This window comes from Crinia signifera, chromosome 11 (assembly GCF_055691185.1).
Source record: "Crinia signifera chromosome 11, ASM5569118v1, whole genome shotgun sequence".
Classification (NCBI taxonomy): Eukaryota; Metazoa; Chordata; class Amphibia; order Anura; family Myobatrachidae; genus Crinia; species Crinia signifera.
Window position 1 is genome coordinate 87,074,191 of NC_139227.1, and position 15,446 is coordinate 87,089,636.

At 47.8% G+C, this 15,446-nt stretch overlaps 1 protein-coding gene across 3 annotated transcripts in view; it reads right to left on the reverse strand.

The window, feature by feature from the left end:
* Window positions 1-820: 820 nt before the first annotated feature.
* ANO9 (anoctamin 9) overlaps window positions 821-15,446 on the reverse strand; it is a 52,447-nt gene continuing 37,821 nt past the window's right edge. For 2 of the 3 annotated variants that reach the window (XM_083165569.1, XM_083165570.1), the window contains exons 20-25: window positions 15,214-15,358; window positions 11,637-11,744; window positions 6,827-6,920; window positions 4,999-5,111; window positions 1,174-1,251; window positions 821-1,034 (exon numbers count right to left, since the gene is read on the reverse strand). In XM_083165569.1, coding sequence (XP_083021695.1) covers window positions 1,007-1,034; window positions 1,174-1,251; window positions 4,999-5,111; window positions 6,827-6,920; window positions 11,637-11,744; window positions 15,214-15,358 — 566 coding nt within the window. In that variant the 3' untranslated portion in view covers window positions 821-1,006. The remainder of the gene's footprint in view (window positions 1,035-1,173; window positions 1,252-4,998; window positions 5,112-6,826; window positions 6,921-11,636; window positions 11,745-15,213; window positions 15,359-15,446) is intronic. The other variant, XM_083165571.1, reaches the window with a different exon arrangement.

Here is a 15,446-nt window from a genome sequence, read left to right on the forward strand (position 1 = left end):
GTAGGAAGTGGGTCGGGCACAAGGAGCAGGCAGGCCATGCAGCTGCCTGTTACCAGCCGGTGGCGGGAAAGAGGACTGTGCACAGTGTTGTACTTGGCAAGTGTGTATGCTGGGTACATAAGTCATCCAGTGTGTACGCAGCTTTAGGCCCCCTTACACTTGTCAACTTATTGTCTCAACAAATTGAACCTGATTGACTCGAGATTTATCCTATGTGCAGGAGGTTCAATCTCTTCCAATCTCTTGGTTATACTCAATGGCACAGGATTGTGGATTGTGTCCTACACTTCAGGCGCATCAGATTTTGTCAGACGGCACATCAGATCTCGTCAGATAAATTGACTCAAATTGGATGAAATCTCACAAAATCTCACAAGTGTAAGGGGCCCTTTAGAGATGCAACTGATTTTATTGACAATGCTGTGACTCTGGATGGCTGATGCTTTGCTTTTATGCCTGGTTGTCTGTTCCTAGCTTTTTAATTGTGTGTAAAATGTGAAAAAGTGCTTTCAAAATAAACCCAAGTGGAGCTGTGATTGGGATGTGTACTACTCGGGATAGCTGCTGGGGGATAAATCACTAGGTTGACCCTATTAAGGTGGACATGCATTTGCTCGACCATGGTGTCCATGTCGACTAAGTCGACCAAAAAAAATAGGCAAAAACTCATGTCGACCTACCCATTGTCGACTAATCGGCCTATTTCAGCTTTACTCTGTTCTGCATTGGTCCCCCTATGTACAATATGTTATACCATATCTAACAGCACTGAATTACTGCATCATTTCTCCTTTAATAATAGACAAGAAATTAAAGAAAAGATTGTTTATTTAAAAAACACAATATTTACAAGTCAGGACATTTGGTAGAGGTTCTGCACTATGTTACTCCCGGTCACTGTTTGGTCCATCTACCTCGCGGTCACTGTTTGGTCCATCTACCTCCCGGTCACTGTTTGGTCCATCTACCTCGCGGCCATGCAGCCTCTTCATTCGTCGTGTGGAATCTAAACCTCTGTTGATCGCTCAATCAAACTAAAAAACATAAAGTACAAATATGAATGCAGCAGGAGTGCTGTAAGTCAGGTCACTACCTTGAGTGAATTAGCCAAATAAGAGGTATTTTGGGGACTTTGCTTTAATATTTCTGTGTATTTCTATGGCAGATGGTTACCTGAGATCCGCTAGTAGGTTTCTGTAAGGGTGGGGGGAGTTGTCATGGGATAACTCATCAGTTTCCTCTGGCATCTCTCTGTGGGATGGAGTAGGGGATAGTTAGTACCCCTGATAAAAGCTTTGACTTCTGTGCTGTGGTTAGAGTGTGGGGTCTGAAACATACTGGCTAATATATATATATATATATATATAGAGGGTTAACATAAATCACACTCACCCAATCCACGTAGCAGGCAGAAGGAGTAAGAAAGGACCAGCACTCAAAAAGGAGTGCTGGTCCTTTCTTACTCCTTCTGCCTGCTACGTGGATTGGGTGAGTGTGATTTATATATATATATATATATATATATATATATATATATATATATATATATATATATATATATATATATATATATATATACTAGGTGATTCATCGCGCCCTACGGGCGCTCTTCACACCGTCGTAAGGGGCTGCGCCCCCTTAATTTGTAAACGTTTGTATTGTGAGAAATATGGTTAGAATTGTATGAAAGATGCCCTGTATTGCAACTTGAGTTATAGGTGAAATTTGTTAAATAGAGAGCATATGATGTGGAAGGGGGTGTGTATTGTTTTGTTTAATTAAAAAGCAGTTACAGAGTAAGATGTACATTGATAGTGTGGATGGTACAGTGACATTTGTGGGTGTGTGGGGGGTGTGTGTGCGTGTTGTTTAGGTGTGTGTGTGTGTGTGCAATAGTATAGTAGGGGGTTTTTGAGTCAGGTGCCGGACGGCTCCCCGACAGTCGGGATTCCGAAAGTCATTTCTCCATCCCGACTTCTCCCTCGTGGGGGTCCACAACCCCAATAGAGGAAGAATAAAATAGGTGGCGAGCACAGCTCGCCACCGCGCCCGCAGCGTGGCGAGCGTCCCCCCCCTCCCCGCTGTGCAGTCGGGATTCTGACGTCTGCCTAATGATTTATACCACAGCCTTTGAGTCAGCGGCTCCCCACTGGCGGAGGTCACGACACAGGAAAACAGGAGGCTGGGTAGTGATAGGGGTGTGTGGGCATAAGGGGGATTAAAGAGAAGGGTGGGGGGCACTGTGCAGCTTCTGCCAGTGAGTGAGGGTCCAGCGTGGCAGCACAGGAGTACAGGACGGTGCCCCTGAGTCAGTGTCTCCTCCTACTGGGTGGGAGTTAGGGTGCATGAGAGCAGGAGGCTGGGTGGTAAAGCATGATAGGGGATTGTGGGCAACACAGGGTGAGTGGGTCCACACTGGCGGAAGTAACCAGGCAGGAGAACAGGAGGCAGGGCAGTGATAGTGGTGTGTGGGCATGAGGGGTAGTAAAGATTTTTGCCTGTTGCAGAGTAGCGATGGGCATTGGTGGAGACGCCATCAATGGTTGGCATTGATGGCGATTTTGCACCCTGCCATCGATTGTTGTAGCTATCATCCATTATATTTGACTGAATAGGCTGTGGGACAATCAGAACTCGGTGGGGGGGGCGGTGCTATGCTCCGTGTCCCGGCACCATAAAAACATTTGAAACTTGATCGTTTCTCCTGTTCCATCGATGTAGGAAAACCATCTGGTCCTCCCACATCGATGGCAAAAGTATTCAACATCGGCCATAAACCATCGATGATTTGAAATCATTGATGGTCCATGGGCATCCCTGATATATATATATATATATATATATATATATATATATATATATATATATATATATATATATATAGAAGGACTTGTGTAGCGGCACTTTCGGACTTAAATCAATAATCACTCTAGAAACGAGTTCACTTCACTTTCTAGAGTGATTATTGATTTAAGTCCGAGAGTGCCGCTACACAAGTCCTTCTATCTTATCCCTGCAAGAAGGCACCCGGCATCAGCATTACAACGGTTACAGGAGTGCCGGTCTACACTTCACACTATATATATATATATATATATTCCATTAGGATTCAGATCAGTTAAATTGGGTCCCGATGGGACTGATAATAGAGTTTGCTGGCCACAATTAAGCTAAGCAAACGGAGCTGTGTAAGTTGTCCGAGGTCACTTGGTACTAGCTCTGGTCATGGGCTGGCTGGTGTCCGTGACTAAAGGTGCATACACACAGTCAGGGGTGCCGAGAGAGGGGGGGAGCAGGTACAATTTACCCGGGCCCGGGCCTGTCAGGGGGGCCCTGGTCTGGACACACAGGTGTTTTTTTTTATTTGATGGCAAGTACCCCTAACATGACCCATTCCATTAGGTACAAAATGCTCTGTTCCTGGACTTCCCTGCCAGTGGTAATTACAGAGGTTGGACTCCAGCACAGTCCAAAATTCAAAGAGGGGGGTCACATCAACTGCCAGTGAGTCCAGGACAGTGATGCTTGGGGTGGCAGTATATGTGACCCCCCCTTTTTGAATATTGGACTGTGCTGCAGGCTCACATCTGTAATTGCCACTGGCAGGGAAGTCCAGGAACAGAGCATTTTGTACCTAATGAAATGGGCCATGTTGGAGGGTATGCGTAAATCCTTTGCAAAGAGCATGTAACCCCTGGCAGAGCATGTTAACCCCTGGCAGAGCATGTTAACCCCTGGCAGAGCATGTAAATCAGGGCAGACAGGTTAATCCCTGGCACAGAATGTTAACCCCTGGCAGAACATGTTAACCCCTGGTAGAGCATGTTAACTTCTTAATATGCAATGAGCATTACGGTGTGTGGCACAACGTGAAATGAGCATTATGGCATGTGGTATAATATGTAATGGGTGTGTGACATGTGTAATAGACATTACAGTGTAAATTTTTGTACGTGTATCCACCTTGGAAACAGTGGCGTAACACAAGGTCCGCAGAGTGTGCGGGGATCTCCACCCGTGGGGGCCCCAGGAAGTTGTTGTACCGGGGCCCAGAATTTCTCTTGGCGGCCCTGCACACAGTACCATCTTTTTTTACCAATTTCATTGAAAGACATTTCCCTTGAACCCAGTGTCGTGGACAAAAGATGTTGACCAACGACGAAAGATCTAGCTACAGTTTATAGGCTCTTTTTGAAAGATATCCAAATTGAGCTGCATGCACAGTTCACAAACAACCTTGATGAACAACTGGCAGGTATGCGCATCATCATTCTTCGTTCGTCACAAACGCACTGAAAGATATTTTGACCAATTTCATTCAGAATGGCCGAAATGAACAAAATTGGTCAAAAAAGTTGTACAGTGTGTATGCACCTTTAGAACGTCCCGACAGTCGGAATCTCAGGTTGACTGCAACTCAACAGTAGGAATTCAATGTTCCGGATGTCGAGTGTCGGAAAGGGAGCATGCTGGCGAAAACGGCCACGTATTGCCAAAAAACGGCTGTGAATTCAACAATCCGCAACCGGTTCCGAAAAAAAAAACCGGATCAAACTTGTTTTAAAATGGAATCTGTTTTTTTCATTATCTTCCTTCAATGCAGTCAGAAATGGCAGTATTGTATAGGTGACGGACGGTATTTCTGCAGGCGGAAATAGCAGCTGGGAATGAATACCCCTCTAAAGGACAGTTCCGCAGGTTTTCTGTAGTTTTTTAGCTCTGTGATTTATAGGCTCTTCCCTCGCTATCTGTTGTGGATACTTATTAGTTGGCTTTATCACCCGATTACTATAGGAAAAGTGGTGACTGACTACTATTATTAGTATGGGATTGGTTATCACCACCACCGCTTGAACTACAGGTAGTTGGCCAAGCTTCAAACGGTTGCTGTACAATGTACATTTAACTAATTTGTTCCAAATGTTAATAATGAATATCAATGCTTAATAATATGCTGTAGTGTGTGGGTGGTGTATTGCTCCAGAATGGGATAATTACCTCAGCTCATCGACCAGTTGATCATATTTCTTCTGTAGACTATTGTTCTGTACAGCCTGAGGGACATCCGGCACAAACCAGGCAGCAACAAACTTTATACATACAGCCAGGTGCTAACATAATGAGACAAAACACAACAGGATGAGAGGGGACACGACAGCAATGCGTCACAATAACAGAACAGAAAAAGAATAATGGGAAAATATTATGGATCTTTGGCTTAACTGGTTACATGAGGAAACGTCTCTAATGAGCTATAGATGTGGAAGCCTATTTTGGACAGATTAACATGAAAATTCTCAAATTGATGTTTATCTAAACTCTAAAGCATTCATATCACCCCTAGCCCCAAGTAGCAGAACAGTGCCTAGACTCTAGGCATAGGGGGGTTATTCAGACTGTCTCCACTGCTGCAGCTTCCCAGGAGTCTTTACATGCAATAAACCGAGATTGGAGGGAGGAGCAGATAGGGACTGGGGGGTGGAGAGTTGTGAGCTAAAAACTGTCACAGCTCAAAGTGAAAGTACAGTGCAGAAGCCGTCATTTTTACGGGCTTTTAACTAGTTACATATATTATTGCAACTCCAAACAATAACACATTACATTTTTATATGTTAGATAATGACCATGGCGCCTCGTGGTCACCACTGCCGAACAGGTCCCAGCATCTACACAATTTAACTGACAGGCACCAAACCCTCGCATCAGCTGCAGCCCTTAGAAGCTGGCTAACGCTGATAGGCAGGGAGTGGTTTCCTACAGGAAGCAAATTATCTGATTTTTGCAGCCTAGTCTGGCAGTCCTGGAGGGAGGGAACACCTCCCAATGAGACTGCCAGTCATGTGCATGCGAGAGACTGGCAAGTAGGACATTCAATCAGGGGCGGATCTAGACCCTCACCCCTCCGGTCCCGACCCCTCCCCTTCCCAGTTCTGACTCCTCCCATTGGCAGTCCTGACTCCTCCCCTTCCCAGTTCTGATATGCCGGGAGAGAGTATGACACTACAGTGTTGTGCTGCATTCTGCGGTGTGTTATTGCACTCTCTTTGCTGCTGTCAAGGACACGTAACTACTGAGCTACAAGCCCATAAACTCGACAACACTGCAGCCCATCCCGGTTACACCCAGGAACCTTGTATTGATAAACGCTGCTCGCAGCTGATAGGGACATGCTCTCCCCATGCTGACCCGGCAAAGCTCCCCTGCTGCCGCCCAGGACTTGGACATGGCAGAAAGTTGCGCTGTACTGACGTCCCATAGAGAAGATCCGTCAGCGCAGCGCAACCACTACTGGTCGCGTCAGAGCAGCAGCTGCAGGCAGGGCTCAGTGTCGGAGGAAGGGTGCGGCGGCCATGCATACAGTATGGAACAGGGACATAGGAGCGATGGCTACCGCCACCTTCGCGCACCTCAAACCCCACCCGCCCCCCAACCCCCCTGGATCCAATAGGAAGTCACTGCCAGTCACAGTGACTGCATCTCGCTCACTGACATGAAGTGACAGATTTTACTGGGGGCCTGCAGTCCTGTAGCCCATAGATAAAATCCACCACTGACCATGACTGTGATAAATCCCAGAGCAAGCAAAGGCCGCAAGCAGAATGGGTGGTCTTGGAATTAGAAATAAGAAGTAATAATCAGTAAGGAGACCGCAGCACTTGGTGTCAGAGTGGGTAGAGGTGAGGCAGTTTAGATGGAGAGGAGGGATGGAAGATGAACAAGTTGGTAATCCACATGGAAATGTGGAGAGAGCGAAAAAGAAGGCTGGGAACAAATGCTGTACAGACGTGAATATGGCCCAATGAGTCCTGTGACATGTGCCGCTCACCTCAAATACAATGACGAATGCAAGCCTTGCAGCAAATATATGCCAGAACTGTACTGAGTAACTATAATCATCCGCTGTCCGGTAGTCGCGATATCTGCATAAAGGGGAAAACAAGCGTAAGCTGGCAGATCCAAGTCTTCTGGAAGGTGAGCGCTGGGGGAGCAAGAGTGGGTGTGTATGTGCAGGTGAGCACAGGGAAGAAGGACCATATGACAGTGACTGTGTCATGTGGAGAGGTATCTGTATGTGTATGTGCAGGCTGATATATGGGTGTGTGATTAGAGTGATACATGCTGATATCACTAGGGATGTGTGATACAGAGAGGGGGTATGTATAGGGAGGATGGGGGATATGAGTGGGTGTGTGATACAGAGAGGGGGTATGTACAGAGAGGATGGGGGATATGAGTGGGTGTGTGATACAGAGAGGGGGTATGTATAGGGAGGATGGGGGATATGCAGTGGTGCAAGTAGAATTTTTTTCTTGGTGGTACTGATGGCCTCCACCAAAAATGGGCGTGGCAATGTGTCATGAGGGGGCGTGGTCACACAAAGCTAGAGGAGTGACTAAATGACAATAGTGGCGTGGCATCAGGAGACAGGGAATGAGAAACAGGGAATGACTGGGGGTGGGATGCCTCTTGCTTGGGGGAGAGCAGGGCAGCTTGTGCTTACAATTGTGGAGCCTGCTCTTCATGCTGTCGGCGCAGCTGATGCCTGTCAGTGTGACAGGCTAAATCAGCAGTAGCTGCATACAGCACCAATCATAACGCTGGGTGGGCGGGCTGTGGATGCATTATATTTAGACTTAAAATAAAAATAGAATTGACAGTGGGTCAGGGGGTAAGTGGTACTGCGTACCTGCAACATATTTCTTACAGGTACTCCGTACCATGCCGTACCCCCTTACTTGCAACACTGGGGATATGAGTGGGTGGATGAGATATAGAGAGGGGGTATGTATAGGGAGGATGGGGGATATGAGTGGGTGTGTGATACAGAGAGGGCGGATTGGCCCACCGGGAAACCGGGTAATTTCCCGGTGGGCCGGTCCATAAGTGACCAGAACAGGCCGCTCGTCCCCCTGGCTGGGCCGCGGACCGCACGACATACAGCGTTTAGCGGCCGCGGCTGTCTGCGGCACTGAGAAATGTAAAGATGGCAGCTGTGCATGCGCAGCTCCACGCTGCTCCTCCCGCGGCTCTATGCAGAAGTGGACAGGACATCGATCGCGGGTGCGTGGGTGACGTCACCGCGCACCCGGCTAGTCGGCCACTACACTATACAGTTTTAGCGTCAAGTGTCAAGAGCGGCTGCAGCGTGGTTGTCCGGCTGAGCAGCTGAAGCAGCATAAAATGTAAGGCTGGCATCTTTTCTTTGGGCTTGGGATTTGGGCTCTGTTTTAAAAAAATATATATACCTGGTTTTAATATAATATATGTATATGTACTGCATGTGGGAGGGGGGTTCTTTTTGCTGTTATTATGCGGAGGGGGTGTGTGTGATGGGGTCTCTTCACAAGTGTAAGTGCATAGAAGTTGCTGCATGTGAAGAAGTTTTGTGCCCCCCTTATGTGTGTGTGTATATATATATTTTTTTAAAGGGGTACAAAACTCCATCAGGGTGTGTGGCATATGTATAATGGCATCAGGGAGTGCGGCATATGTATAATGGCATCAGGGTGTGCGGCATATGTATAATGGGCATCACGGTGTGCGGCATATGTATAATGGGCATCTGTGTGTGCGGCATATGTATAATGGGCATCACAGTGTGAGGTATATGTATAATAGGCATCACGGTGTGCGGCATATGTATAATGGCATCAGGGTGTGTGGCATATGTATAATGGGCATCACGGTGTGTGGCATATGTATATTGGGCATCACGGTGTGTGGCATATGTATATTGGGCATCACAGTGTGTGGCATATGTATAATGGGCACCACGGTGTGTGGCATATGTATATTGGGCATCACGGTGTGTGGCATATGTATAATGGGCATCACAGTGTGAGGTATATGTATAATGGGCATCACGGTGTTTGGCATATGTATAATGGCATCACAGTGTGTGGCATATGTATAATGGGCATCACGGTGTGCGGCAAATGTATAATGGAGCATCACGGTGTGTGGCATATGTATAATGGGCATCACGGAGTGGGGTATATGTATAATGGGCATCACGGTGTTTGGTATATATATATATATATATATATATATATAATGGACATCACGGTGTGTGGCATATGTATAATGGGCATCACGGTGTGTGGCATATGTATAATGGAGCATCACGGTGTGTGGTATATGTATAATGGAGCATCACGGTGTGTGGCATATGTATAATGGGCATCACGGTGTGTGGTATATGTATAATGGAGCATCACGGTGTTTGGTATATGTATAATGGGCATCACGGTGTGCGGCATATGTATAATGGGCATCACGGTGTGTGGCATATGTATAATGGAGCATCACGGTGTGTGGCATATGTATAATGGAGCATCACGGTGTGTGACATATGTATAATGGAGCATCACGGTGTGTGACATATGTATAATGGAGCATCACGGTGTGTGGCATATGTATAATGGAGCATCACGGTGTTTGGCATATGTATAATGGGCATCACGGTGTGCGGCATATGTATAATGGCAAAACGATGTGTGGCATATGTGTAATGGAGCATCAGGGTGTGTGGCATATGTATAATGGGCATCACGGTGTGGCATATGTATAATGGCATCACCGTGTGCGGCATATGTATAATGGAGCATCACGGTGTGCGGCATATGTATAATGGGCATCACGGTGTGCGACATATGTATAATGGCATAACGGTGTGTGGCATATGTGTAATGGAGCATCAGGGTGTGCGGCATATGTATACTGGCATGACGGTGTGTGGCATATGTATAATGGCATCACAGTGTAAGGTATAAGTATAATGGGCCTTGGTGAAATAGGCCACGCCCCATACTGATAGGCCACACCCCCCCCCCCCCCCAAAAAAAATTGACGCCGGCGCGCAAGACCATTCCCCCTGGACCCCCCCCCATTAGGGCTGCTTCCAGATATTTCCCGGGCTGGTTTTATTTCCCAATCCGCCCCTGGGGGTATGTACAGGGAGGATGGGGGATATGAGTGGGTGGGTGAGATATAGAGAGGGGGTATGTATAGGGAGGATGGGGGATATGAGTGGGTGGGTGAGATATAGAGAGGGGGTATGTATAGGGAGGATGGGGGATATAAGTGGATGTGTGATAAAGAGAGGGGAATATGTACAGGGAGTATGGGGGATATGAGTGGGTGTGTGATACAGAGAGGGGGTATGTATAGGGAGGATGGGGGATATGAGTGGGTGTGTGATACAGAGAGGGGGTATGTACAGAGAGGATGGGGGATATGAGTGGGTGTGTGATACAGAGAGGGGGTATGTACAGGGAGGATGGGGGATATGAGTGGGTGTGTGATATAGAGAGGGGGTATGTACAGGGAGGATGGGGGATATGAGTGGGTGGATGAGATATAGAGAGGGGGTATGTATAGGGAGGATGGGGGATATGAGTGGGTGTGTGATACAGAGAGGGGGTATGTACAGGGAGGATGGGGGATATGAGTGGGTGGGTGAGATATAGAGAGGGGGTATGTATAGGGAGGATGGGGGATATGAGTGGGTGGGTGAGATATAGAGAGGGGGTATGTATAGGGAGGATGGGGGATATAAGTGGGTGTGTGATACAGAGAGGGGGGTATGTATAGGGAGGATGGGGGATATAAGTGGGTGGATGAGATATAGAGAGGGGTATGTATAGGGAGGATGGGGGATATGAGTGGGTGTGTGATACAGAGAGGGGCGTATGTACAGGGAGGATCGGGGATATGAGTGGGTGTGTGATACAGAGAGGGGAGTATGTACAGGGAGTATGGGGGATATGAGTAGGTGGGTGATAAAGAGAGGGGAGTATGTACAGGGAGTATGGGGGATATGAGTGGGTGTGTGATACAGAGAGGGGAGTATGTACAGGGAGTATGGGGGATATGAGTGGGTGTGTGATACAGAGAGGGGAGTATGTACAGAGAGTATGGGGGAAATGAGTGGGTGTGTGATATAGAGAGGGGAGTATGTAGGTAGGTATATACAGGGAGTATGGGGGATATGAGTGGGTGTGTGATACAGAGAGGGGAGTATGTACAGGGAGGATGTGGGATATGAGTGGGTGTGTGATACAGAGAGGGGGTATGTACAGAGGGGATGGGGGATATAAATGGGTGTGTGATACAAAAAGGGGTGTAGGTAGGTAGGTAGGTATGTACAGGAAGTATAGGGGATATGAGTGGGTGGGTATGTAGGTAGGTATGTACAGGGACTATGGGGGATATAAGTGGGTGTGTGATACAGAGAGATGGGTACGTAGGTAGGTATGTAGGGGATATGAGTGGGTGTAGGTATGTACAGGGAGTATGGGGGATATGAGTGGGTGGGTGATACAGAGAGGGGGGTATGTAGGTAGGTGTGTACAGGGAGTATGGGGGATATAAGTGGGTATGTGATACAGAGAGGGGTGTATTTAAAAGGTACTATAGGTGATGTTGTCTACTGGTAAAATAACTGTAAATAAAAGGACAGGGAAGCATATAAATGGTATCAATAATATCAGTAATATCCAAATGGGTACAGCATGTGCTTTAGAACACTGTAAATAGAAGAAAGTCTATACAGAACAGCTGCAAAAAAGACAATTAGTGCAGATGCCACATTGTTCCACCTTCTTGCTACAAGAATTGGGCGTAGGTGTAGGTACCTGCATTCTGTGATATTTGGGTATACTGATCGCTCGACTAGTGTCAGCCCCTCAAAGTCCTTAGTGCGGAATACGGAGAGACTCTGATTAATGTAACCTGTGAGACAACTGAGAGACAGAGACACAATTATAATAATAGTTATATCAATTGCTCCCTATCAAACATCCGCATTGCTAAGGTTCACATTTATCTACAAGCAATTAATCAGTTCTACCTTTCTTTCTTTCTTTACATTTCCCTCGTGCTTTTACTGTACTTGGTACTTGTGTATTATCTGGGAGCCCGATATTTTCATCGGGTCGGAAAAATCGCGTCAATCGCATGCAACCAAATCGCATGCGATGCGATGGACGTGATTTTTCCATAGGAATCAATGTTAAATGGTCCAAAATGGCCCCCCTGTTGTTTATATGCCCCCTCATTGTTAACGCCACCCCACCATCAACGCCAACCCGAAGAGTGGTGAGTGCAACGAGCCCGCGTGGGGTGGCGGTACGCGTCCTCCGACCTTTTCATACCCCCACTATCCACGTCGGCGTGGAGTTGATTTTATATAGTGGAGTTGATTTTATATAGTGTGGCGAGCGCAGCAAGCCACCGAGCCCGAAGCGTGACAAGTGCAGCGAGCCCCTGCGAGGGGACGCGCATTACTTCACTGGTATTACGCGTCCCCTCGCGGTGCTCGCTGCGTTCGCCACGCTTCGGGCTCGGTGGCTCGCTGCGCTCGCCACACTATATAAAATCAACTCCACTATATAAAATCAACTCCACGCCGACGTGGATAGTGGGGGTATGAAAAGGTCGGAGGACGCGTACCGCCGCCGCTCGCCACGCTTCGGGTTAGCGTTGATGGTGGGATGGCGTTAACAATGAGGGGGCATACAAACAATGGGGGGGCCATTTCACATTGACCCTAATGGTCTCAGGGACCATTTAACATTGATTCCTATGGAAAATCACGTCAATCGCATCGCATCACATGCGATTTGGCTGCATGCAATGCGATTTACACTATTTTATCACGGGAAATCGTATTGATCGCATCGCATTGCATGCCTTAAATTAAGGCATGCAATTAACAATATTGGGCGCCCAGATAATACACAAGTACCCTGTACTTAATTTATTGACAGCCAAGGATTAGCTAGAAAGGGGCAGATTTAATAAGCTTGGTGAAGTGATAAAGAGGCCGATGATAATGCACCAGCCAATCAGCTTCTCGCTGTCAAGTTATAGGGTGGGTTTGAAAAATGACAGTTAGTATCTGATTAGCCGGTGCATTATTTTCGACTTCACAAAGCATAATAAATCTGCCCCAAAATAACAGAACATTTCTGCCACAGCCGTTATTACAGACAGTGAGCCCTTTCGCTCCACAATTAGATGACAAAATTACCAGAAACATTCCAGTAATGAATGATTTCATCTCACATTTTCTAAGCTACAGTATGGCGTAGTATAAATGCTGTTAAGAACCATCTGTAGCATTAACATACCAACATGCATTCAGAATTGCCATCGTGTGACCAGACTTTTGTTGAAGCAACTAATATTATTTTCTAGTAGTGTTTCTGCAGAACTGCTCCAGGTATAACCACAGGATTCATAAAACAGAGCATTATTTAACTACAGATCATGCATAGTTGGGAGCAATTTCTGCTAAAGGGGGCACCTCTGTAACTTGTCAAAACATGTTGCTATGCCGGGGAGTGAAGAAAACACTTGTCTCTGTATTTTCAGCACACATGTACTGAGATTTAAGGTGTAGCCATTCCCCCTACCCCAACCCAAATATAACATTCGCCCCACACCCCATGTGAGTAAAATCAGCCACCCACAGGGCCTGGTAGTGGAAGTGACTTTCCAAAGCGCTCCCTGCAAATCACAGCCAGACCAAGGGTCTGTTTTCTTCCTCTGGGACTGCCAGTGTGCCAGCAGCAGAAGAAATAACTCTTCCCGTGGGAAGCTACTCCCCTGCTATAGTTTCAGCTTTATGTGGTTTCTATGGGCTGCAGCAGATGCAGCACCGGAGTTAAACTTTGCACCTAAGTCCCACCCCTACTGCTGCTGGACATAAGCCTTAAACTAAGTAACACTATGGTCTGGTTTATGATCAGTGGCGCCGGAACGGGGGGGGGGCGAGGGGGCAGCTTGCCCCCCCCAAAATTCATGAGGCGCCAAAGCAGAGTGACGCCAGTGCGGAAGCCAGGGGAAGGAGACGTGACGTCTCCTTCCCCTGACTAGTGACCGTCCCATCGCGGCTCACGTGGGTGGGGGCTGACGATGCGGCCAGCGCGCGCCAAGCCCGTCCGCCCTCCCTCCCGCCCGGCGCTGCCCGGCCGTCCTCTCTGCTGCCCGGCCGCCCTCCCTCCCGCCCGGCGCTGCCCGGCTGCCCTCCCTCCCGCCCGGCGCTGCCCTCCCTCCCGCCCGGCGCTGCCCAGCCGCCCTCCCGCCCGCAGAATCAAGGAGCCGCCCGACCACCCACCAAAGAGGTGAGCAAAATTAAGGAGCTGCCCAGCCTTCATTGGCCCTGTATTATCAGCATTGTCCCTGTATTCATTACAGGGACAATGCTGCCAATTCAGGGACAATGCTGGCAATACAGGGACAATGCTGGCCTGTATTGCCAGCATTGTCCCTGTATTGCCAGCATTGACCCTGTATTGTCAGCATTGACCCTGTATTGCCAGCATTGTCCCTGTATTGCCAGCATTGACCCTGTATTGCCAGCATTGACCCTGTATTGTCAGCATTGACCCTGTATTGCCAGCATTGTCCCTGTATTGGCAGCATTGTCCCCGTATTGTCAGCATTGTCCCTGTATTGCCAGCAGTGTCCCCGTATTGCCAGCATTGTGCCCGTATTGCCAGTATTGTGCCCGTATTGCCAGCATTGTGCCTGTATTGCCCGTATTGCCAGCAGTGTCCCCGTATTGCCAGCATAGTGCCTGTATTGTGCCCGTATTGCCAGCATTGTGCCCGTATTGCCAGCATTGTGCTCTTATTGCCAGCAGTGTCCCCGTATTGCCAGCAGTGTCCCCGTATTGCCAGCAGTGTCCCCGTATTGCCAGCAGTGTCCCCGTATTGCCAGCAGTGTGCCCTTATTGCCAGCATTGTGCCTGTATTGCCAGCAGTGTCCCCGTATTGCCAGCAGTGTCCCCGTATTGCCAGCAGTGTCCCCGTATTGCCAGCAGTGTGCCCTTATTGCCAGCATTGTGCCTGTATTGCCAGCAGTGTCCCCGTATTGCCAGCAGTGTCCCCGTATTGCCAGCAGTGTCCCCGTATTGCCAGCAGTGTCCCCGTATTGCCAGCATTGTGCCTGTATTGCCCTGTGTATAATGCCCATGCATATATGCCGCTGCCCTGTGTATAATGCCCACGTGTATATGCCGCTGCCAGTGTGTATAGTGCCCGGGGGTAACATATAGCAATTTAGGGGGCGCCAAAATGAGATTATATCTTGCCCCCCCCAACCTAAAAACGTTCCAGCGCCCCTGTTTATGATCCAATAATAGATTGCAAACAACAACTATAGAATTGTTTTATCCCATTTAAAAAAAAAAGATCCATAACTTACTCAATGTCCTCCCCCCCCTGTGCACAGGGTCCATATGCATATTTATATATGAGCCTTGGGATGAAGTCAGATGTGATAGCAATGACTAGGCCATTAGTAATGACAGCAAGTACTCCCACGGCTTCTAGGACCTGCAGCCAGATACCTGTATAAGAAAAACATACAGCAGTTATCAGAATATACCAATAAACATTTCCAGAGAATTAAATACAAACATTGTACGGTCCTGGTGT